General features: G+C 35.4%; 2 protein-coding genes across 2 annotated transcripts; one reads left to right on the forward strand and one right to left on the reverse strand.

Moving 5' to 3' along the window:
- The first annotated feature begins 51 nt into the window (after positions 1–51).
- Positions 52–7,737, forward strand: LOC124306210 (ankyrin repeat domain-containing protein 54-like). Its single transcript, XM_046766606.1, has 4 exons — positions 52–340; positions 1,414–1,507; positions 2,002–2,251; positions 2,821–7,737. The coding sequence occupies exons 1-4, from the start codon at positions 53–55 to the stop codon at positions 3,251–3,253; spliced, it is 1,065 nt and encodes a 354-aa protein (XP_046622562.1). The 5' UTR covers position 52; the 3' UTR covers positions 3,254–7,737.
- LOC124306203 (sphingosine kinase 1-like) lies at positions 5,900–23,575 on the reverse strand. Its single transcript, XM_046766589.1, has 8 exons — positions 22,139–23,575; positions 10,661–11,012; positions 10,390–10,489; positions 10,006–10,280; positions 9,658–9,914; positions 8,769–8,864; positions 8,447–8,586; positions 5,900–8,190 (listed from the first exon to the last, which is right to left on the reverse strand). The coding sequence occupies exons 1-8, from the start codon at positions 22,671–22,673 to the stop codon at positions 8,002–8,004; spliced, it is 1,944 nt and encodes a 647-aa protein (XP_046622545.1). The 5' UTR covers positions 22,674–23,575; the 3' UTR covers positions 5,900–8,001.
- Positions 23,576–24,479: the final 904 nt, after the last annotated feature.

Below are 24,479 nucleotides of genomic sequence, written 5' to 3' on the forward strand. Positions count from 1 at the left end.
AAACCGTCGAACACCTTGCTATTGTGTAACAAAAATCACGCACAGATGTAAAATGACGTCGGTCGACTCCGGGGTTGAGACTGGTAACGATTCGAACGACAGCTCGGTCACCCACGAAAGCAACGTCTCCGCGAATTTCAACTCTCCCCAGGGATCAAATGCTGGTAACAACAACGCGGGCAGTCAGTTTTCCAATGTTGAAGTTGGACCGTCCCGACCTCTGGGTTTACCCATCGCTTCGATTTGCCCTGGTTTAAACACCAATGCTGATGGTCAAGGTACTTCGAAACCGAGCACCTCAGGACCTTTGGTATTGCACGCCAATGCCGAGCCTACAAAGGTATATCAATGTTATTAATAGCCCTCTAAAGGCATCATCAATATACTGCGCTTTACTATTCCGTCGTATTCAACAAATTACAAACCGTCCTTTTCTAGTACTCAATAGGTTTTCAAATCTCTAGGGTAATGCACGACTCGTATAACTATAGTTCAAGTTTAATTATTTACTATGTGCATGCAAACACTTCTTTGTTTGCCTACCAATGGTACATATTTATATTTACCTTAGGACGCAATTGTGTTAATACATACATTATCATAAATTTGACTTTGAATTTGGACAGCATAATTATATCCAAACAATATGTCAAATTTATTCTTGTCTCATTTTATAACGCCCTTCTTTCGTCAGCTTTCAGTATGTCCCACCTCCCCTCCCCCCCTCTCTTGTTAGAGAAAGTTGAGAAACTTGGGATGTTCTTCATGTTTTACTAGCTTTTACTCGAAGGCCATTACTCCTCTTTTTTGGATACCTAAATATGTTCTTAGGTTCGAGATTATACAACAATAATATTTCAATAAATTTGTCAATCAAATGGTGCTTGCTTTTATATGTAATTCATAGTCGTTCATTCCTTTCTTTTCTATTTCTCTTTGTTAATCTTTTCTTGTATTCAATGCTAGAGGTTTTTATACATGTCTATACTACAACTTATAATTAATACAATGAAAAACTTTGTCATTTGCTTTACAAATTTATTGATCAGTCTTTTGGTGTACTTAGATAGATTATACTTAGATTCAACGATTATAAAACAGAGATGCTTATATTTCATACAGGTTTAAGTTGTTCTTTTACATTTTTATCTTTTCTTAGGCACAAAACAGAATTTCAATTCCAAGTTGGATAGTGAAAGGCTATTAACAGTAAAAAAATGTAACATCGATTACAAACTTATAATGTAATGAATAGTAAACTCAATTACATTCATCCCAATGACTTCACAATTAAACAAGATGTAGTATATCCAATTATAACCAAGGAAAACATTCACTCCAATTGCGAATATGTGGATGGTTTTTTTGTATAAAAGATAGTGAAACTAATTTTTTTCATCGTGATGATTTCAGGTTTTGGAGTTTCGCATACCACCGATGTACATAGAGCCTCTTTATGGAGCGAATGGTCAACTGCTCAGTACAACGATGGAGATTTTGAAAACAAGTGAGTTGCTATTTTTCTTAAGGTCCCTGAAGCTTAGACGAATCAAGTTTTATCGAAAGCTCAATTTATCATTGATTCTACTGCACTTTTCTCATTTCACCATAAAACTAACTTTACATCACTGTGCCGAAGTGAATATGCCAACAAATCATTGGCAGAATTGTAAATTTATTTATACAAACTGTTGAATTTTAAACTGCATTTTTTTAAATATTGAGCATTCGTTAGAGCCAATGCGATGAGAAGCTGTATCTATAATTATGATTAATAAATCTAGCCCTCTGAAAACTGTGAATCATTGGGTTAAAAGACTCAGGAATACCATGGAAATCTCATTTTCAGATCTAGCTGTGTTTGCCACACCCCAAAGAGCGAGAGCTTTAGATAACTTCTCTAAATTATACAAATTGGCCTATCAAGGCCATGCCTGATATCGATAAGTTCAAAGAAATATTGACCAATAAATCGATGCCTCTATTTATCGATTGACTTAGGTATGCTTTGGTCTCCGCAACGGGCAGGATCAACATACCATAGGAAAATGAAACTGCATGCCATGCAGCGCAAATCGAAGTTCAGGATGAAAACGTGGCAGGAGTTTCAAGGGCCTCTCGACGAAAGGAAGATGAGGCTGGCAGCTGCAACAAACAACATTGAACTGATGAGACGACTGTTAACAAGTGGTGTCTATCCCAATAATCACGATGAACAGGGAAGATCCCCTCTCCACTTAGCATCATCCAGGTTAGTGCTATAATTCAAGCTTTTCAATTAGTTCACTTCTGGAATAACAACATATAAAAAAAAAAAAATCTCTGATTCTTCGAAAGATTAGTTAACTGATGGTGAATTTTAGAATGCATTTGAGAAAAAAATTGACAAACCCAAACAGATTCTTATAATTTTAAGTAAGGAAGTAGAATATTCATCACAATCAGACTGTATTCAATTCACCAGTGTTTTAGACTTTTATTCCAGCTGTATAAATAGTTTGAAATATAAATAGTGAGAAGAATCACCTGCCCTGCTTACGAATATCATAAACATCCATGTTAATTTCAGTAAATTTATCTTATTTTTACAAATGGTCAAAAATTATATAGCAGGATAATTTAATTTACCTTCATGCGCAAAACAGAGAGACGAATCTAGTTTTCTATGGAAAAAAAAAAAAAAAATTGACAAAGCCCTTGACGAATTCTCAAAGACAGCGGAATTTCACTAGACACTTTTCACAGCAACATTCGACTTTGCGATACGTTAATTTGATCAAGTTTGGTATTAGCGATATTTTTTTTTCTCGCAATTTTAAGGGGTTACACGGACGTCGTGCGTCTATTATTGGAACACGGCGCGGATCCGAATCAGCGTGATTGTCTCGGAAACACGCCTCTTCACTTGGCTGCGGTGACGAGTAAAATAGCAGTAGTAACACTCTTGCTGAAAGCAGGAACGGACGTTCTCTCATCTGACCAGCACGGGCACAACCCCCTTCAATTAGCGCAGACAAAGTTGAGATTATTGCAAAGCTTCAAAGGTTCGGACATGAATAAGATCAAAGAAGAAGTGCACAACGTGGTCGGCATGCTGCTCGCCTATTTGCAGAGGCAAAAAGATGCCAGAGAACAGGTCGAGGCTCTCAGCACATTCTGTTCCCGACTATCTCTGTCCAATACTTCGGATGAAATTCAAGGCGACGTCAGGGACTTATTGGCTAACATAGATTCTCTCAGTCTTGCAAGTTAGAAAAAGGATAAATGAGACAAGTTGAAATTGAAAATTTTGGATTCCGATGTATATCTATTTTAGTATTCTATACGTATATTAACGGTGTACTGAGTTTAGAGTCTGAAGAAAAGAAAAAAGATGACAAAACGTATGTAAAGCAAAAAAGAAACGAAACAATTCCGTCGATATTAAATAATTTGGATTGAATAGTAACTAGAAATTGTTGAAACTTTTAACGTTAATCTAATATTTGTTCTAATTTACCGTATGTGCAAATCGTCAAATACGTATAGAGCTTTGGAAAATACAGGGTGGATATGAAAAGAGTCGTTTTTGAATTTTTTTTTTTACACTTGTAACTATGTGTGTGGTATACTCCGCCCAGCTGTTTATTACAGGTTTTTTTTCTAATAAACTCTAGCTACCATTTATTACAGACAAAATTTAAACAAAGAAAAATATTGAAAAATGGCTGACCGAGTCTGTAATTAATCCACGTCGCACGATTAAAACTTGGACTAAATTGTGCGCCTACAATATAATATACTTTGCAACCGATACATGCTAGTTGCAAATTTTGAATAATTTTTATATGAGGTTTAAACTCGACAAGATGGTCAATTCGATATTATTGAATTTATAGACATGTGTAGGCTTTAGCGATGTATTTATAATCGCATTGTCTAAGAATTGATCATATTGAAATTCATTTTCGTTTTCGCTTTGTTTTTCTTTTGATTTACACGGTGAAAACTTGAATTTACATATAATAATGCATGAAATTTCTTGAAAGGATGGTTTGAATATAGTTATAGTTTTTAGAATTAAAGAGAAAAGAATTAGTATCGTTTTTTGCTAATCGGATTTAGTGATATGAATTTTCCTTAGTGATGAGAAGAGCAGACTGTGAAAATTTGTGCAAATGTCAATCTCATTTAACTTTGATAGCTTATAGGCAAGCTATTGTTGAGAGCTTTAGAGCAATACTTGAATTTTTCAAAGAACAACAGTTAAGTGAACCGTAATTAGCCTGCAATCAGTTGCATCTTGGGAACTGAGGATTGTAAAGATATTTTTTTTTTTATCGGTTTATCGTTCATATTTCATACGAATTTTGGAGAATCCAACTATGAAATATCTGAAAAAATCACAGGTATTCTCAACACGGATTATTCGCTCACGACGGAATGGATAAGATTTTAGGATTTATCGTCGCGTAGACGTGAGAATCGACTGACTTCATGTAAATCGTTGTACAAACTGAATAACAATTATAAAATTAAACAATGAATGAAAAAAAAAGAAGTAGATAAATCGTTATGAATCTAGGTAGAGAATCGTACGCGATTAACTCGTGATCATATTGGTTTTAGAGAACAGTTTAACTCGAAAACTTGAAGTAGTATCATTTGCGTAATTGTATGAACTTGTAGTTGCGTGATAAAGTGTTGAAATCGTACATTTCGCTATCAATTATCAATGTGTGTGATTTAAGCAATTCATATCCTAGCCCTACTACCTACTAAAAATTCCCAAATTCTCCCCATATTCAATACCTACAATGTTTAATTTATAAAATTAATATGAATTACGGGTGGTGTCAAGTTGACAAGTTTGATAAAAATTTTTTCGATTTTATAAAAGTTATCTTACAATAGAGCAAGCATGCCTAGCCTTCTTTGGCTAATTTAATGACCAAAGGTGAAAAGTTTTTGCTCCAACTTACATAACACGCATCTATGAAAAGTTAAAAAACCGCAGTTGCCGATTATATGTGCCGTTTTTCACTCGCACGTCCGTGTCTTTGTAGTAGGTACGCAGTTTATTTTTCGAACATGTAATCTTATATGTAAGTTAAGTATCTTTAATTAAGTCATTATCCGAAGGAGTTGCAGTTTTCATTTTTATTTTTTTTTTCTCGTTTTTAATATCAGCCTATCTGTATACGTATATGATAATTGACGATTTTGCTCATTATTGTTATGTATTACTGTTGCAGCAGTCAGCTTCATTTTTTTTTATTAAGATCATTGAGTTGTATATAATTATTTGATTGTTTGTTTTTATTTTAATCAATATTCTTCTTTCAAAAGATGTACATAACTGATGTAGTATGATCAATGCATCATTTGTACATATAATACTATATTCTATACTGTACTGAGATATTACACGCATATAATTATACGATAACTACCGTTATTAAGAAATAACTGAATATAATTATATATAAATATGTGTAGTATCTTGTGTAAACTTCAACGAGCCTGATGATACTTTTATCGATAAAGAAAAAAAAATTTTTACGCTGTAATTCTTATAAAATTATTCTCATAATTAATTGAACTGAAAATACAGATAAACGTCTTACTTCTCAATAAAGTGATACGAACGTTTTATTGGAAAATTGTAATTTTGTTCTCTGTGTAATCTTCTGAAAACTTAACAAAAAATGTTAAGTTGTTCTGAAAAACCTTGAATAATGAATTTAGATGAATGATAAAAGCGCGACAGCTTGAATAATTTTCACCGCTCGACGATACTAAAGTGAAAATTGTTTTATGCTGTCGTCAATGACATAATGTCCGGGCAGTTACTCAAGGAAAAGGAGAAATATAAGAAGTTGCAGTGTTTCTAAAAACACTAGTAAACTGTACAATAATATAATAAATTCATAATTTTTATTAATACAACTAATATTTTAGTAATAATTGCCGTAACATTAAAATGAAGTGCCTGGATGGCATTGTTTTACAATTATCATTGACCATTCTCGTACTAGTCGTTTAACAAAAAATACAATAAAAAATAGTAACAATAATAAATGTATAAATTGACGAACGTGGTTTTCCAGTGCATTATGAAATTGATTAAAAAGAAAAAAGATACAAGAGACAATCCAAGCACCAAATTTAAATTTAACTTACAATCGTTAATTATATATAGACTCATAGTTTGTCTCGTAATTTTTGGTAAAGCTAAAGTTTCATATCACGCTTAGTTCCCGTTACAGCAGAGAGTGAAGCAAAAAAAAAAAAAATCACTACGGCTAGACTATATCCGCAAAATTTTCGCACATATAAGAAGTTGACTATTATTTCAATACTCATTCAACTCGCTATTTAATCCGTGGAAGAGGATTGATTGAATTTACTATTTTGCTTTTCCTGCCAAAGTAACATTAGATTAATTGCCTTTTGACGTTTTAATTGGCACGAAATTTATGTATCCGAATATCATACTAATCACTTTGCGATGTCGCCACATGTATATATAATCTATTTACATAAAAAATTGATTAAAAACAAACAAGAAATAAGATTTAAAAAAACAAATATTCAACTCCAACCGTAGCTTAAATAATTCGTCTGCAGCCGTTAATTGATGAAATGACGGAATTGAAGTAAGTAGGTCCCCTTAACTGGCTGTTGATATTTCATTTATACAGTATAGTTTAATATGTACACATCATAGCTTCGTTTACGAGTTGGAATTCAAGGGGAATGGAAATAAATATCATCGACAACAACAACAACAATAACAGTGATTCCGATACATAATTACAATCGCGAAACACGCTCTCTGGACCTATTCAATCACGAATATAATTGCACGCTCCTATCACAATTTAACGGTAATGATATCGTGTGCACAATTGTTTTGACACATGCGTAAGTATACTGCTGATCCTTATATTTGTTATTGAGCTTAAAATTTTTATATTTAGCTGCTTCATCACGCGTCTCGAACAATACTCATATACATTTGAAAGACGGCGTTATAAATTTTATATGATTTTTTGTAGCCCTTGAATGATAATTTTTTCTGTAATTTTGTACTAAAAAAATTCTCGTTATAAACCATAACAACAACAATGGCAACAACAACGCACAGGCAATGCCCGAAAATTCTAATATGTATTTTGTGGTGTAATGATATAATACAAACTTTTATAATTTTGTGCAAACTGCAACTATTATTATTATCATCATTATTATCATTAATCATGTTATGCTTTTGTATCTCTGTTATTTTTACATTTTGAAGACATATGACACTCGATTGAAACGTCATAGGAAAATTTTTTTTCCCCGAGTACCTCAACATTTATTGTAAATGCAGTTTATTGTTCTCTGTTGATTATACTTTTTTATTGACCCGTGTAGGTAGAACATCGCAAATTTTTTAAACCAAGTTTATTGAAATAAGTACTACGGTATTAATCTATGCGTAATATCTAATCAAGTCTACTAGAAAATTTCACGAACACACGTGGACGCGATTTCGTATTATACTAGAATCAATAATATATCGTTGTCTAAAGTATTATTTAAAATTTCGCGATTCACTAAATATATACACAATAATTAGTATCTTGGAAGTTGAACTATACCACGCAATACGTATTATAGCTTCGTAAAAAGCAGAAACGACAGATTGCCATATATTTAATTTAAAAAAAAAAGGTATCAAATAATTAAATTAGATTATCTATATCATAACGAAAAAAATTTACTTACAGAAATTATAATACGCGAACGTGGCTGGATTCGCCGAGTAAAATACTTTCACCCGTACGATATAATTACTTGTAATATTTAAACAAGTCATAACAGGAATAGCGCAAGTGGTAAATATGGCCCCTTGAAAAACTCAAAACAATGATAATATAATAAATAGTGGTAATGAGCTTTCGAGGTATCAAAAACCCTCGCGAGATAAATTTTTCTAAAACCTGAGCCAATTTGATTAAACAATTTTTGTAATCATGTGCTCATAACGTTCGCTAAGGATGGAAATACTTCGGCTTGAAGCGGTCCATAATCTACGGCCTCCCCATCGACCGTCAAGTAACCGATCATACCTTCGGCTGGTTCTATTCGGAATGCTTTTACAGGAATCATTTCAACCCCAGGGCAGTTGAGGTGGGAACCGTTGCTTAGACCTAATAGAAACTGTAACAATACGAGATTATTAGTGTGAAAAGACAAAAGCGTGGAAAAGCAAAAAGAAACAGATTGAGATTTTGCAAATTTCTTTAGTGATCCGATTACGGTTCGATTTTAGAAATTCCTCAAGAAATTAACGATTTCTATGATTACTACGATGACTATTTCATGCCTTTAATCGGATCTATCGCTAAAAAATGAACAAACAGAATAAAAGGTAATTAGCAAAATGCACAAATAAGGAAGAGGAATAGTATAATACCTGCAGAAGATGTGCCCTGGTGATACCCGCTCTAATAACAAGCAGCCAAATTACACCGTCAGCCAATTTAGCACGAGGCGCGAAGAGGAAATCCTGTCCGAGATGCGTCTGATAGGAGGCGTGGACCATTATGAAATCCCCTAAGAGAAAAGAAGTTACTATCAAACATTAGTGGTACTAAGTGTTCTACAACCGTGTTTGTTCTCATTGGAAAAGCTGAGTTTAATCTTCACTGACGCATCCCACGTTTATTGAACTCTGAATTAACATCAATTTAAATCAATAATAATTAGTCAAGACGGTATCGCATGTCGATGCAAACCTTCGACTTGAGTCCACGTTGAAGGAAGCGCTGCGGTCAATGCTGGCAACGTCGATGCTGGGCCGTACATAATTCGATTCTCACTTTCACCACTGCCTGAAAAAACGGAAAAATGCAGGGCACATTTTGTTATTTGATTTTGTAAACAGAGTGCAAGGGACGTCATAAAAACGTTGGATCTTTAACATTATCCAGGTGATTTGAACTAAGTCTATCATCTTCGGTAAATACAATTTATCTCTTATCTTTCAGAGATGATGTGAGTTCAGTTTATCTTCATTAAGATAAATTTTCTGTTCGTATCCACCCTTTTTTTAAGTTAAAAAAATAAAACACCCTATTAATATACAAATCACACCACTTCGAATCGAGAATCTGATATAATTTTGCGAAAATAAATAACCCAATCAAAATGTCTCGCAGAAACTCCTCGCAAAAATATTTTTTTACGTGAGAATAATAATAGTAAAAAAATAATAATAATAATATCCTATTGTTCAAACTAAATTTTGCTTGATTTCGTAACATTTTTTGTTGTTTTAAAAAAACACCTACACTATCTATAGTTGCTTTCGCATAAAATTTCCCAGCACCTCGATAGCAAAAAATTATTCGCAGCAACAACGTATTTTATTTTTTTTTTGTCACCCACAAAGAAATATTTCGGTGAATCAACGGTTTTTTTTTCGCAGCGTATTAGGAACCTCCCGTTTTTATAGTTTTGTCTTTGATCACCTACAAATGAAAATGAGAACGATGTTATCTTTCATAGAGATAACTGTATGAGAAAGTATGTTAAATTTTATCCAGATGAATTTTTATAAGGATAATCTTATCACCATCGAAATGACAATAATACTCGGTAATTTTGTAAAACGCGATTTAATACCTAATTCGGCGCTCTGCGATTCAGAGAAACTCTGATAACTGGAGAGACCCCCAGTACTGTAGTATGTAGACTTTTTTGAAGTAACCGAGTAGAAGCTGTCGAGCCTCCTTCTGTGATTCCCAGTTTCTAGAGATAGGCTCTCAGTTATAACTTCGTCGACATTGGCGTCCAGGCCGTTTATCCTCTCCTGAGCATCTGGGATCTGATCGCCGTCAATCGCGTCGTGGTAACTCCTGGATTCGCAGATAGTCGAGTACCTAAATTTGACGTCAATCATCGACTTGATTCAAAATCCGAATAATGCAAAGCGACATGTCGACTACACGCAAATATTCTAATCATGATTACCGGTCTAGTTGATCCCCGTAGCTTTTTGAATGAGAAATTTTGCCGATGTCGGGTTGCCGATCTTTCTGAAATCCGTTGCCGGTGGTGCCGTTCTCTTTTGGAATTGGCTTGTCGTACGGCAGGAACGACACTTTGCCTTTGTACGTTCTGAGCCCGATTAGTCGTGCCAGGCTCCAAATGGTAAACCTTTGACCACCGATAGCACGGAGTTTTTCGCTCTCGATGTCAATATCGGATAACAAACCCCAGCCGACGGAGAGGAACGAGAACAGTATCTAAAATGATAAGACGTTAATGAATCAGTTTTTGTTACTGCTGTTGATTTGTTTTTTTTTTTATCTCATTAGTTATATCGATACACTAATTATAGAATGTAATAATCACCTGATTCCTTGTCTCCACTCGCACTAAGTCCATAGGTGTTTTTCTACACTTAACGACTGATAGAGTACTGATAAGCATTGGATTCAGGTCAAACGGTTCTCTGAAAAATAACAGGGAAACAGAAACTGTTGTGAGATTATTTATAGTATTGTCGTTATTTTTTTTTTTCGCTCAACGTACATAACATATAGCAGAAAAATCATCATGGAAAAGAAATTGGTAGAAGAAGAATGTTTCAAGTGCAGTATAACGAAATAAATCGATCACTAACTGCGCGGCATGTGCGATGGACTTGGCGAGGCCGTTTCCGGATCCGCAAGGGATGATGCCGAGAGGTAATTGATTCATGGCTTTCTCCCAGTCCGGCCTTTCGAATAGTCCATTGACGACTTCGAATATGATACCATCGCCACCGACCATCAGCAAGCCGCTCCATTGGTAAATATCCTTCGACCTGACAAAGTCTCTGGCGTAATTTGGGTACTTCGTGATATGGATCTCGTACGATTTCTCGGCCTCCGACAAAATCGGATGAACTCTCCGTTGGAACGTTTCTCTCGCCCTGCCTGGTCCCGATTTCGGATTCAGTAGCACCAACAGCTTTCGATCTTCTCCCGGACACGCTTAAGAATGAGAAGAAAAAAATTGAAACTACGTTAGAGCGAAAGGATATACTATTTCAATTACGTTATTTTGTAAGATTAGACGACAGAAATCTTAGCGTATCTTTAAATCACTATCTCCAACCAAAGTGGAAATATTTTTCTCAATCAGCCGAATTAATTGACAAGTACTGGATATTAATGGCTGATTGTGAACGGTTAATACAATTTTCACAATATAAGAATAATTAAAAAAAAGTCAGAGGTTTTTCTTCGGATTTTGGATAAAAAATAAACTACAGCATTCTCAACGATCAAAATTATTTCTACGGTGTGGTAATTAGTTTTTGCTCAAATTTCGTAGTTTCCCAAAAAATTTAACAATTTGAAAATATTTCGCATAACGTGTATTGCTCAATAGTTATTCGGTTCATTCTGTACAGCGATAAATTTTCTACAAGAATCTTTGGGGAAAAAATAATTGGCAATTCGTAGTATCCTCCAGCAGACCTTTATTGTTTAGAAATATGCAGTATCGAATTCCACATCACGGCCGCACGTGTGCATTGTTCATAAATTACAAGATTAGCATGAAGAGAATGAGCGGTGAATAATTAATCTCAAGGTCGTTGTCTGCGGTTCGATTTTCTCGACGCGGACACTTAAAAATCGGTATTTTTTTAAAAATTGTTATACAGCTAATGAGTGATTGTTCAAAGAATATAACAATGTTACATCAATCGCATAAATAATATATGTTTAAGATAATGATCAAGTACATATGAATCATCGAGTAATTTTCTTGTAAGTAACAAGGTAGATCGTGAATTTTAAAAACAAATTTTTGTGCGGCAAATGCAGCGGTATAATAATAACAACAATACTAATAACAATAACGACAAACACATCAAATCAGTCAACCTGGAAAAGTCAGATTTGAGTCGATAAATGTCAAATGCGATAACATTTTATCTTCTGAAATATCGGCACGATAACGAATTATGTCGTTATTCGTAAGAAACGAAAACGGCTGTATTTGAAAAACCGTAAGATTAAATATTACAAGAATTTTCGGTGGGAACTCAAAACTGTAGAATTGTGTGGGCGGAAAAAAAGGGAAACAAAAAATGATATGTTTTTGAATCACAAAATGAATTTGAATTACTTTGCCGATCTGACGGAGATCGAATGAGGCGCCAGCTGGCGGTGGCGTCCTGAAACATAGCGACCGGTAACGATAAATCGAAATCCCAATTAAAAAGAAAAGTCACGTTTGAAATTAATTTTATTTTCGACCGCATGACCATGATGTATTTCCAATGAATTTGATCATGTTTTAAAATTTCAATCTTGAAGTTGAAACCACTTGAGTAAAAAAATCCCTTTGACATCTTTTTGCATTGTATTTTCAAAAAGTATATTCAAAAACGCACAAATTTTAGAAAATAACATTCAAATTCAGGGTTTTTTCAAAAATTTATAAGTACGTGCCGAAAAAATTGTAAGAATTTTCGAAAATTCATGACCTCCTGAACGGTCGGGCAAGAAAATTCGAAAAAAATCAACGCAGCTTTTTTCACAGAATTCAAAAACAGGGTCAAGTTTCAGCAAAATCAAAATTGTGAACCTTCGCGTTAGTTTCAGTTGGCATGGAATGCCCTATGTGTACCTATAATCAAACTTTGTAATTATATGTATATACATACACATCTTACATCTATACTACATTAAGCGAAAAAATTTTGATCAATATCAAATCGGAACAGTGTATTGTTTACCAAGGAGGCAAATTCCTTATTGAACACGATTCTTTATATAAAAAGAGTATGTTGCACGTTTTTTCCCGCGGCACGAGATTGAGGTTAGAGTTGCGTAATGTCAAATTTATTCGCGACTGCGCGTGCGCGCAGTGTAAAAAATACCGAAAATACGATCGGCCGCCACGGGCTGAATCTGCGTTGCCAACGTAACCAACTTAGCAAAAAAAAAAAAATGTCCGTCTCAGAATCCGTGATAAGTGGGCATATTATCTAACTACGACACACGGATCAACTTTACGCGCAAGAAGATGTTGCGTATCAGTTTACGTTTCTATCTTTGATATTATTGTTAGAAGAGGCGACTCGCAAGGCAAGATAAGCGTAAGCATTTATTATTTCAGTCTGACGTACGTTATTATTCCAGCAGTACGTGCAAACCTCGTAATATATGCAAACGTATGCAACACTTTGCACGTTTAGTGAAATAATCGTTTTGTTTTTTTTCGACTGATTATGCCTACAGATGATTGATGCTGTGAAAGGAACATTAGAAAATGGAAAACACGATCATTATCATCGTCATTTCGTTTTTTCATTTTTGTACCGCTGAATTCTAGGCCTCAAGATACATTAGCTCTGAGGAAGGAATAAAAAATCCAATTTAAATCGAAGGTGAAGTAAAAGAGAGAGAGAAAAAAAAAGATGAAAAATTGGCGTATATCGACGAGAAGTTTGTTGCATCGATAATTATTGTTTCAAACAGATTCTTTGTAGAACGGTAAAATATCCACGTAATATTTATATCGTAGTTTATATAATTTCACCTTGAAAATCAACAATAAACAACGATAACGAAAATAAAAATTATGCGCGTCGCTCGACAACATCGACTGTTTGCGAAAGAAAATATACCGTATACATTATGTATACGTAAGAGCGATTAGTTCCAAATAAACCGTGTATAATTGAGTGTTTACCTGTCTACCTCATTACATTGCATCCATACATGAGTGAGTAAAGTGTGTATACGTACGAGGAAATGTTTCCATCGAAAATGCGGCTGTGTAAGGTAATTAAATCGTGAAAATGACAATGAAATGGTACGTATATTTAATTGCGAAAGAATTACGTGATCGATCATTCCTGTGACGGGAACGTGCATACATCACTCCTGATTAGTCAATTAATCATCGAAGACGTGTTGTTGGGTCGTCGTGTATCCATGAAACAATACTCAGGGTGGTTAAGGTGACGTCAAGGAATCGAAGAATCGCTTACGCTGCCAATTTTCATACTTTGCAGTATCCGGATTATAAGAAATCGTTTTAAAATAGTAACAAACTTGAAGAGGCAGATATTTTACATATAGAATCACGCGATTGTAAAGAAATTTAATTATATAGATTGGTAAACGCGAGACGTAAGGAAAAAACAGCAACAAAAAATATATGAATGATTAATAATTTTCATGTTCAATAATATGAACGTAAATTTTTCTAGAAAGAGAATTAAGAAGTCTGACGAAAAACACTGTGGGAGAGAAAAAGATAACAACAAATTATAAACCTGATCGTTGGACTTTCACCGGATGGTTTTACAATTCTGACACTTCTTCTCTGTCGAATCATAAAGACAAATTAGCATAGGCGTGTTTCTTTTTCACGTCATCGTTAACAGGAAGAGGTTCTTATAAACATTTTCGACATAAAATATCGATATCATTTCATTCGTTCATTTTAATTCGAAACGAACTCAGCATCATGGATCTTGTATACATAATAAATAAACCCGACTTAACGTATTCATTATGAAATTCTCGATAGCAGTTTCGTATCGAATTGGTTAAATTCAAGGCCTAATTAAACCCCAACAGCAAAGTAAGTAATAAGTACCAGATTTCGAAACAACTCAAGGTTTAAAAAAAAAAAAAACAACAACAAATTGTCAATCAATGATCGTAACCTTTGAGTCACACATTATTGTACTGATCGGTCAACTTTTATATCAAGATAGAGTTCCATGATTTTTGGGATCGCTGATTACGAATCTGATATCATATTTTGAAAATTAACTATAGCGAATTTAATCAACGACCCTAAAAATCCCTGCACAAAGTTTTTTAACCGGATTCGATCGGATTTCAAATTTTGATCCGCCAACTCAAATGGCGTGTATAAAGTTGATCTTTACAATATTTCTCAATCTGAAATATTCAAATTTGTCGCAAAGAAAAATAATATACAATATTTTGTTTTTATATAACTGATCATTCGTTTTTTTTTTTTTTTTTTTTTTTTTTTTCTATCTCTGAAACTCCTTCGCATCGTAACTTTGCAAAAGCTGCACCGACGACGTGTAATTGTAGGCAATTGTGCAGCACTGCGGCTCACGGCATTAGATTAGTGCACCTGAATGCATGACGTAGAAACCTGAGACTATTGTATAATAAACATTGCAGCAGCTGCAGCACGGAAAAATGTGCAGACCATTGTTCAAACGCGCATTAACTCAGCTCGGTACTTGAAATAAAGTTTCGCAGATGGGAAAATCCGAATAACTCTTTGGTCTGCAGGAATCTAACGTCATCCGCATTCGTTTTAGAATATTCATGAATGTTCGGAACGCAACGGTTTGAAAAATAAACAAACGAAAATATTTACAATGATAAATAGAAAAACTTGAAAAATTCTTTCCTCGATAAATTTTTCGTCACGACAACCTCGACGGTTTCATTCATTTCATTAGAAACGTCCGTGTTCGGAACAGGGATTTTCATGCCTTTCGGAATAAATTTCGCACTTTTCCCCACAAGGATAAAGGCAAATGAAATAAAAATGAAATACAAAGGAAACTTAACACGGTTACATGACTACGGTAAATTAGCTTTACTTCAATTTGAAGAATGACAGAGTGCATGATGCACGATCGGTCAGTTTGTTGTTTATGTAACAAACAGGTTCGTAATCGTATAGCGTTTCATTTATGATTTTTTACAGTATATGTGTGTAAATTTGCATTCGGGGATAAATTTTCTATTACCACACAACGAGTACGTGTGAAAAATTTCACAACACGGGTTCGTGAACCCCTTTCACTTTTATAGTTGTGAATAAACGACCGAGAATAACCATAGAGTACTTACAAGGATTTATATGCTGTACACGTACGGCCCTGATGTCAAGGTAAAAACGTTCGCAACATTACGATTTATTGCGTGTGTGTAAAAATTTTGTACGGTGCGGAGGAAAAAAAAAAAAAAGAAAAAAAAACTACGAGAGATTCAAAGAAACTTGTGTCCCAATTTCAATTTTTCAACGAAATTTGTATGCATAAAAATATGAAAATCATTCTATTCCAAAAAATGTATATATATTATTTTTTTCTTCCCTCCTTATTATCCATCGAAATCTAAAAACTTGCGATGAAAAATTTTTATTACATGCATTTACAAAGTTTTAGATCGAGATTTGGTAAAATTGACCTTCTTTCAGAACATCAGGAATGTAAGTATATATAATCTTGAAGTCTGGTTAGATAAGGAGAAAACGAGGGAATGGCGTATGTATTATAAATAGTTTTCTCGAGAAAAAAATAGTCTCATAATTAGTGACATTAAAGTTCCAACTTCCGGAGACTGATTTTAATCAGAGTCATAATTTACCACAATTCTTTCTCACTCCGTTCGTAATATCTGTTGTACAATTTAATGGTATAATACAGAATTCCGATGTTTCGCTTCTTTACAATTCTCGACAATTTGCAAAGATAAAGATTTTTGTAATATTGAATTCAATTATTCTATACGTACGTTAAATTTGTTGCTAGTTTGTGTTAAAAATTGAAGCTACAATCGTAGATTATATAAATTAAACCGAAGAGTGATTTCGTACATACATTATAGACAGAATTGTTTGAAAATTTGTCCACTTTTTTTCACTTCGTTATTTTCTTTTCGTTTGGGGATATTTAAATCGTTTCATCTGAAATTTTTGAAATAATAGAATTTTACAAATTTTACGAAAATTCAAGGTGAGCTGATTGATTTGCAAAAAATGTAAATAAATATGTATACAAAATATGAACGGTTTTTTTTTTTTGTTTTTCTGTTATGATAATGAGGTTAATTGTTTCTTTACGATCTTCCGCAACGTCGTCAAAATAAGAATCTGAATCATTGAATGACCCATAAAAAAAAAAAACCGAGACCGACAGTGAATTATTTATGAGTTATAACCGATCTCGAGATAATAGCTGAAAGTTGAACCTATTATTTTAAAATAACAGACAAGATTATGATTATATTACTGAAAACACGCATGGGTGAAACGTGATTTGAAAGACTTTGATCCTGTCGCAAGTAATTTAGGCGTGATTGTGAATAAAATTATTTTTTTGTCGTGATTATTATATGCGTAAAAAAAAAAAAAAAACCTTCGATTTCTTGTTAACCTTACAGACTAACTGCGGTGATTTTCAATGATAAACTTAAAAAGATTCGGGTCATTCCAGAGGCCGGTTTACGGATCTGTACATCTATAGACATGGACGTAACTATGACGAACAAGTTGTTTTTTATTTTCATTCGGTATAATTCTTTCATAAATTTCGCGTCTTCCGCGTCATCGGGGAGAAAATTTGCAAGGCGAATTCTAGAACAGTTCGTAATTGAAATTTTTTATTCACGCCACAGAACGGATGAATCATATCTGCGGTTTAATTTATGCTCTTTTTTCAAGTTCGTTCGTTTCGTTTGATTTTTTTTTTTTTTTCATTTTCGTCTTTTTTTCATTTTAATTTCACCGCACGACAGCCGTAACGAAGTTTGATACATTCAGCGAGTTCGAAAACAGATGTTATACAAGAAACCAGTTACACGCTATTGAATTAGAAAAAAAATAGCAGATTATAAAGAACGATAACAAAGAGAAAAAGAAATTAGCATCGAACGATTTTGCGCGATCGTTTACATCGATCGATCGATCAATCAATTCTTTCCTTGCGTTAGGTAGACGTAGTTTTTTTTTTTTTTTTTTCTTCTTCTTTCCTTCCTTTCGTATAGTACACAAAGAACCGGTTGTACAATTTTTAAATCGATCACGATCGATTATTACGTAAATTTTTATACGTCTCTATTCCATTCTTTAGATTCTTATACCAAATTATACAGAATGAAAAAACGGCGTAGAAACTTTGTACGTCGGAATCTCTATAACTTTTCGTCACGATTATCATTGTTATCGATGTTTTATTTTTTCGCTTAACTACCAGTGACGCGAGTCGTGTTTTCGAGAATGATTATGCAGGAGTTCATAACATCCGCAGTGGCGGCGATCCTTGAATCAATTATACCCGAGGAGTAGCCGCGTAAGAGCAGGCGGAGGAAAAATAAATAAAAATAAAAAAAAAGGGCGGGGGGAGGGAGATCACGATCACAATCACGAACAACGATAGAAATTCGGAAAAACAACGCGTCAACTATCTTATCCTGTACCTACTATTTCGACACGGCGAAACGTGAATTCACACAACCAATTCTGACGATCTCGGAGAAGAGAACCTTTTTATCTTCATCGATCGTTCCATATACCAGAAGCTTCGATTTTTGTCACTTCGATCCCTTGTTTCGCAATATTTTCACCTATTAATTAACCGGTGAAACTTTTCCGTCCGGGTGTGACGTGAGAATCGCGACACAATAACGTCATGTGGGTTTCTCACTTTTACATAAGAAGGTCATCGACCTCGTTGCACGTAGCATCCTTGCCTACGTTATACCTACAGAATAAACCATCTGCCTGAGACCAACGTGCAGGCTGAATCGATTCGCCTGCAGGTTGGAGGATTCGTCGAGCGGTGCAAGTGGCAATTTCGAGATGCACTGCACCGTGTGATAACTCCGACTCGTTGATGCTGTTGTCGCAGTGTTCGGATATGTGATAAAAAGGACAAGTGAGGAGATGAAGCTTCTACAAATTTCCAGGTGAAACTATCCTCGACGCTCTTCTACAGATTTCTGACACTGTGCAGTACCGATTATCAATTTTAAGGGGGGTGACTTTCGTCGATTTCGACGTTGTGCATAGCTCAAAATATCCAAGTCCACGTATGCTCAAACTCGGCAAAGATACTCTCACTTCATACGCAATTCTGAGTAAAAACACTCCGATGGATTTTCGTTTGACGGAGAAATAAAGATATGGCATAGATTCTAATTCAGGCCAAAAATTAAGCGGTTTTTCCGAAATTTTTTCGACAGGGAAAAATTGAATGGATATTTTCAAAACTCTGAGGATCTTTTAACGTTGGTTTAAACTATATCTAGTAATTTTTTAAAGTCATTTGAATCATGATAAATCGAGTTGTTGTCCGCACTGGAGTTCGCAATTTTGTTTTTTGAAATATTCTCGTTGTTTAGATTATTTCCACGAACACGAAGCTAAATCTATCAGAGTTAAAAATTTAATGTTTCGCACGTATTTTGAAAAGAAGGTATCATTTTTACCAAATTTTTTCTCACAGCTTTTTGCAATCGAAAACGATACTTTAAACAATGCAATTGTCTCAACGGTAGGTTCGTGGTCTTAAAAATTATTTCAACAAAAAATTTTAGTCACGAACGTGTAGGTTCGTAGTTCATGTTATGACTCGTGATTCGTTGTGCGCATCACTTGACTCGATCCTGCTCAACAGTAATTATGTTGATGGGATGACACGCGATAATCTTCTTTAAGTCCATTCCTGTCTCAAAGTGACCAAGATTGGTTTTCGTGTCTTGCTAGTGTCGATGTACGTATTTCAAAGAGTGAGTTTTATCAACGTTTACACTGCAATTGATGTAATTTCCTTGCTGTTTCAACCGCGAAAACTTCTTCCTCATCTTTCACGGATGCTAAGACACTAGATTGTTTTATAGCTATGCAAAACAATTCTGTTTTCAATGTCAAACCTAAGGACGTGATTTAACTTTTCAATACGTTATCTCTTATTGCCACAAGCGTTCAAAGATATAAAGGTTACTTTAATTTTCGATCGATTGTTTGCTCTCGAGCTAATTATACCCGAAGGGGCGCAAACTGAATGCTCGTTAATCTGTTTTCGTCGTATTTGTCATCTATTGTTTTTACACCGTAAAAGAACACGTTTCTTTCAAAAAACACACGTTATATCCTATTATTACTACGTCATGCCGTGACAATAAACCGGAAAAACGGTAAATTCGAAATTTCTGTGCACTCCACGACGATATAACGAAAATAAAATATTATTCGAAGTGTAAAATCGTGCTACCTTGAAACTCGGGAGAGGAATAAGAGAATTGATCTATGACAGTTAGAATGAAGGTTTAAATTACTGAATTCAGAATGTAGCCGGATAAAATCGCTTATCGTTAGATCTCGTGTGGTATGAGATTATAAAGTGCAATATTTTATCAACACGACGATATGATCGTGCCGTGTTCGCATCGTCAGTTCTGATCTTGCTGCTGTTGGATAATGGTACATTGCACACACGCGAACGATCAACGTTCGTCCAATTTGACTCCCAAATTATGTTGCATTGATAAATTAGTCGTCACAAGAAGTAAATTTATCATCATTCGTGATGCAGGAGCATGACAACAGTTATAATTATAAATTCGCCACCATAGAAATCGACTTGTAATGGAAGAGAAGTTTGCGAGAAAACAGTTATACAAATTATACCGATTCGTACCGTGAGATCAAGATTATAAATTTTATATCTTGTACCAAAAAAAGGTATAATTAATCACAGAAACGTGGGAAAACGTAGGTTATCTGTATATCTTTGACGACGGTGAAAAAAAAAGAGCAAACAATTTTTACAAGTCCGTGAATTTTTAGTTACTTCAATTGTCGAGGTCAATCTTTCACTCCTCATACTGCGTGGAATTCTGTCTTTGCAGGTATTTATGAGGGATATAGTGGTAATTTAATAGCAACATTTCAACATCCGAACGGATAGTTTTGCTTGATATTTTTGATAAATAACTTTCCGACGTTGATGCGTGAACTACGATAACAAACAATACAATATATTGATATTTTTGAGGAATAATATTTTCCCGATTCGATACTTTTCGAATTTGAGAATATTCTCGAAAATCTCTTGACCAGGAACGACTTTGATGATTAAGTCTAAAATCACGAAGATATTCCAGGAAATCCAGACAGTATTTCACACTAATGTCTTGTATTCATTAGCGTGTATTATTACAATGAATAAATGATACATGATTATTACAAGTTTGTGAAGTACATTAAGTTGGCAGCGTTTTATGATCAAGTACTCGGAGAAATTTCGAGACCTTAAATATCATTCGCGATCTATAGACGAAGTTTTTATCTCAAAATTGTGCAACTTTGTCCGTTCAAATTGAATGTAATTTACAAAATCATTTCAACTCCAATAATTTGAGTGTAATTTACTTCACCAAATTACCGGTGTAAGCAATTGACATTGAATCTCAGCGTTCAGGTAAAAATTATTGGACGTTTTATCTCCTTTTCGTATCGATACTGCACTTCGCATACTTGTTTGGCATGTAGCATAAACATAGACGGGAATCTCCCATAAATTTCCATAAAAATATCAAGTCGCGAAATAAAATCAGTCACATTAATAGAAATTTAGGCTTAGAGATTAGCTAAGCTCTGAGGTTAATTTCAAATGATATTCGGTTGACTATTTTTCATAACTACTGTGCAGAATTACAATTGAAAAATAAAAAATTCAAGTGACTTCAAGTGGCTTTAAATGAATTGAAACAGCTTCTTGACCACGCTATAAACTATATATATAACTATAGTGTATTTATACTAATTTGTTTACGTACAACTTAATTAATATTACACATGAAAATTTCTTTACGCAAGATAAACCTCAGGGTAATGATTGTGTCAATACTTTATGACATCATATCCATATTCCTGGTTCAAGATAAAATTCCCCAAGATTTCTGGTTTTTCCCAAGATTTAAATATGACTGTCGAACCGACGAAATGAGAATTTCCCGAATTACCAAAGGTTCAGTGTCCGCATTTCGAATATTATAGATGGGAAAAGTTTGATAGATAATCCTCGTAGTCAGTTTTTACCAAACGAGAAAAACGTTATTTATATTGACTGTTATGAGGATTCACGCATGCATCATTGACCAAAAAACATAGCAACTATCGCAATTCAAAATCTGCGGCATTTTCTCATTAGTAACACTGTAATATTAATGAGTGACGTTTTGCTCGGTCGGTAAAGATGAAACAAAATGCTAACGAATGAGGAAAAAGTATAAAAACGTGTTTCCGGTTGTAAGGCGAGAAAATTTTTCCTTTCCGTGGATAAAAAACGGGGAAATCCCCTGCTTCTTACCACTGAGAAGAAGCTCCAAATTGGCGTCGGTAGGACTGAGTAGCGATTTGGGAACGGGTACCCTGGCGATGAGGCACTTGATGGCGAGTCGCCACCTGCTGGCTTCCCTTAAATTGTCCTCGTACTTGTCGAAGCTGCGAAACCTGAGGGTAAGAGTGCTTCTTTCGCGTCTTCTGGCGCCCTTGACACGGGGTTTTTTCATCGGGTACGAGTAGATGTAGAGATAGGCGGACATGTCGAGTTCGTCGTAGGGCTGAATGTTTTCGCTCGATTCGACGACCTTCAGTTGGGTTCGAGAGGCGCCCGGGTGACAGACGCAAGAGCCGGCGTTTCGCTTCTTCGACCGCATGCATCTGCATCCGATAATATCGCTCAACGCGATCGTCTCAGTCTTGGTGGATCCGTTGGTCTCCTTTTGAAGGCTGAGACCCTTCTCGGTAAGCTTGACTCGGTAGAACGTGTTCTTCTTCGAAGTTATGTAGAATGTTTCCTCGAGCACCGGATCTGCCCGGAGCGTCTCGCCATTCCCTTCCATTACAATTAATCTTATTTAATTAAGAACAATTGCCAACGTCGCGCCGTTTCAAACTCGAGTTACCGGCCGAGTTCTCGTTCAGATGTTCCGTTGTCTTTTGTTTTACTCCTCAATGGCATCTGTCATCTCAACGAAATCTCGTTACTTGCTTTATTAACAATGATATCGTTACTTGTGCGAATGAAACTTTACTCCATTATTGCATACAGAGAAACCGACGAACACGCGCACACACATTGCGAAAATATCAACGAAAAAAAAATCGAACCAGTGTTTATATCAGATAAACGGTTAGAATACGGCGCGATGGATAATAAATCCGCATAGCATTTGCACGCCGAAGAGAATTCACGATAAGATTAAACCGCCTTTTGCAAAATAAGATTGAGGCAATAATCGGTAGGCCTCGAATCTCGTTTCACGCCGTAATCCTCAATAGTGTGCGTATATACGGCACCTGCACATTCGCGTCGATAGGATGCAGCAGCGAGTGGCGAAATACCCCACGCTTCATAGTTGTCCGTTGCTCAGGTGGCAAGTGACAACCAACTCTGTCATGATTTAACCCCCGACAGCCAAAGTGTTCAGAAGTTCCTTCACTCGGACAGCACGTCGTTGTTTTCGCAACAAACCCAGCTCGAATTACCGCCGGCGACGAAGATTAGGAAGCCGCGAATATCGCGCTGTATAATACTTAATAAAATCGTCCACTCGAAAAACAACCGCCTTCTGTTATTCGTTTGTTTACTATTAACACGTCCTTTTTTCGACTCGGAAACCAGTCAGTCGATTGCGCGGGGCCCGCCTCGTGTGCTGCACTGCGACAGCAACACCTCGTTACACGGCTAACGGGATCCTACGCACTGATCGCCGGGTCGCTCGTATCTCTTGAAGTTGGTCTCGATACCGTCTATAGTCTCATGCCCCCCCCCCCCTCCTCCGCCGCCGCCGACCGGAGCCCTTCGCCACTCCGGCGCCGTACGGCTGCGTACGACGAGCAGGTGTGCATGGAGGGTCCCCACTACCCACTTGCCTTTCTAAGTGTTTATGCTAATTATCAGCAATGCGAATGCACCGATTCACCGACCGCGGCATAAGTGCTTGTCGGAAAACTTGTCACAACGCTCGTTGCTGAAAGCATGCTGTCATGAGGGGAAAATGCTTGTCACAGAGTTCCGAGTTGGATTAGAATTGTGATGCCACCTAGTTACACTCCGTTGAAACATTTTTCATTAGTGAGGTTATGGGGCGGGAAAATTTGGTACGAAAATTTTGTACTGTTACCGACCTATAAGTGCTTACACTTTTCGTATTGAAATAATGATTAATATATTGAATTATAGAATTTTTAGGTGTGCAGACTTCTGCGCCGATTGTGAGTGATGATGTATTTCTTTCAATCACTTCAATAAATCGATATATCTACGAATGAAAATTGATTCGATACTATAATTTTGGATATAATTCAGACAGTGCAAGCTATTCAGTTACCGACAATGTCCGTAACGGACCATTAAACATTTTTATAAAATAAAGTCACATGTTGGAACTGTGATTAGTTCAACCAGGTTTTGGAAGCTTCTAGTTTTGCCGTTGAGAAATTATGATAACCTTGTAAAATGCAAATATAATGTAAATACGGATTTCACAAATCTACAATTCTAATAGAATGGTGAAATGAAGGTAACGCCTCACATTGCATACAGCGCATGAAACTGCAAAGTTAAAAAAAAGTGCCGCGCGTTGGTAAATTTGATCGTTTCAATACTTTAAATATTTGTTATAAAAATGCCTAATACTGATAAC

The sequence above is a fragment of the Neodiprion virginianus genome, chromosome 5 (genome assembly GCF_021901495.1).
Source record: "Neodiprion virginianus isolate iyNeoVirg1 chromosome 5, iyNeoVirg1.1, whole genome shotgun sequence".
In the NCBI taxonomy this organism is placed as follows: domain Eukaryota; kingdom Metazoa; phylum Arthropoda; class Insecta; order Hymenoptera; family Diprionidae; genus Neodiprion; species Neodiprion virginianus.

Bases quoted from the DNA above. Each gene is read 5' to 3' on its own strand.
- LOC124306210 (XM_046766606.1), top strand. From the start codon at position 53: ATGACGTCGGTCGACTCCGGGGTTGAGACTGGTAACGATTCGAACGAC. The intron at 341-1,413 runs GTATATCAATGT...TGATGATTTCAG, and splicing joins CCAATGCCGAGCCTACAAAG to GTTTTGGAGTTTCGCATACC. The intron at 2,252-2,820 runs GTTAGTGCTATA...CGCAATTTTAAG, and splicing joins CTCCACTTAGCATCATCCAG to GGGTTACACGGACGTCGTGC.
- LOC124306203 (XM_046766589.1), bottom strand. From the start codon at position 22,673: ATGGAAGGGAATGGCGAGACGCTCCGGGCAGATCCGGTGCTCGAGGAA. The intron at 11,013-22,138 runs GTAAGAAGCAGG...CTCATTCTTAAG, and splicing joins TTTGGAGCTTCTTCTCAGTG to CGTGTCCGGGAGAAGATCGA. The intron at 8,587-8,768 runs GTTTGCATCGAC...CTTTTCTCTTAG, and splicing joins AACGTGGACTCAAGTCGAAG to GGGATTTCATAATGGTCCAC.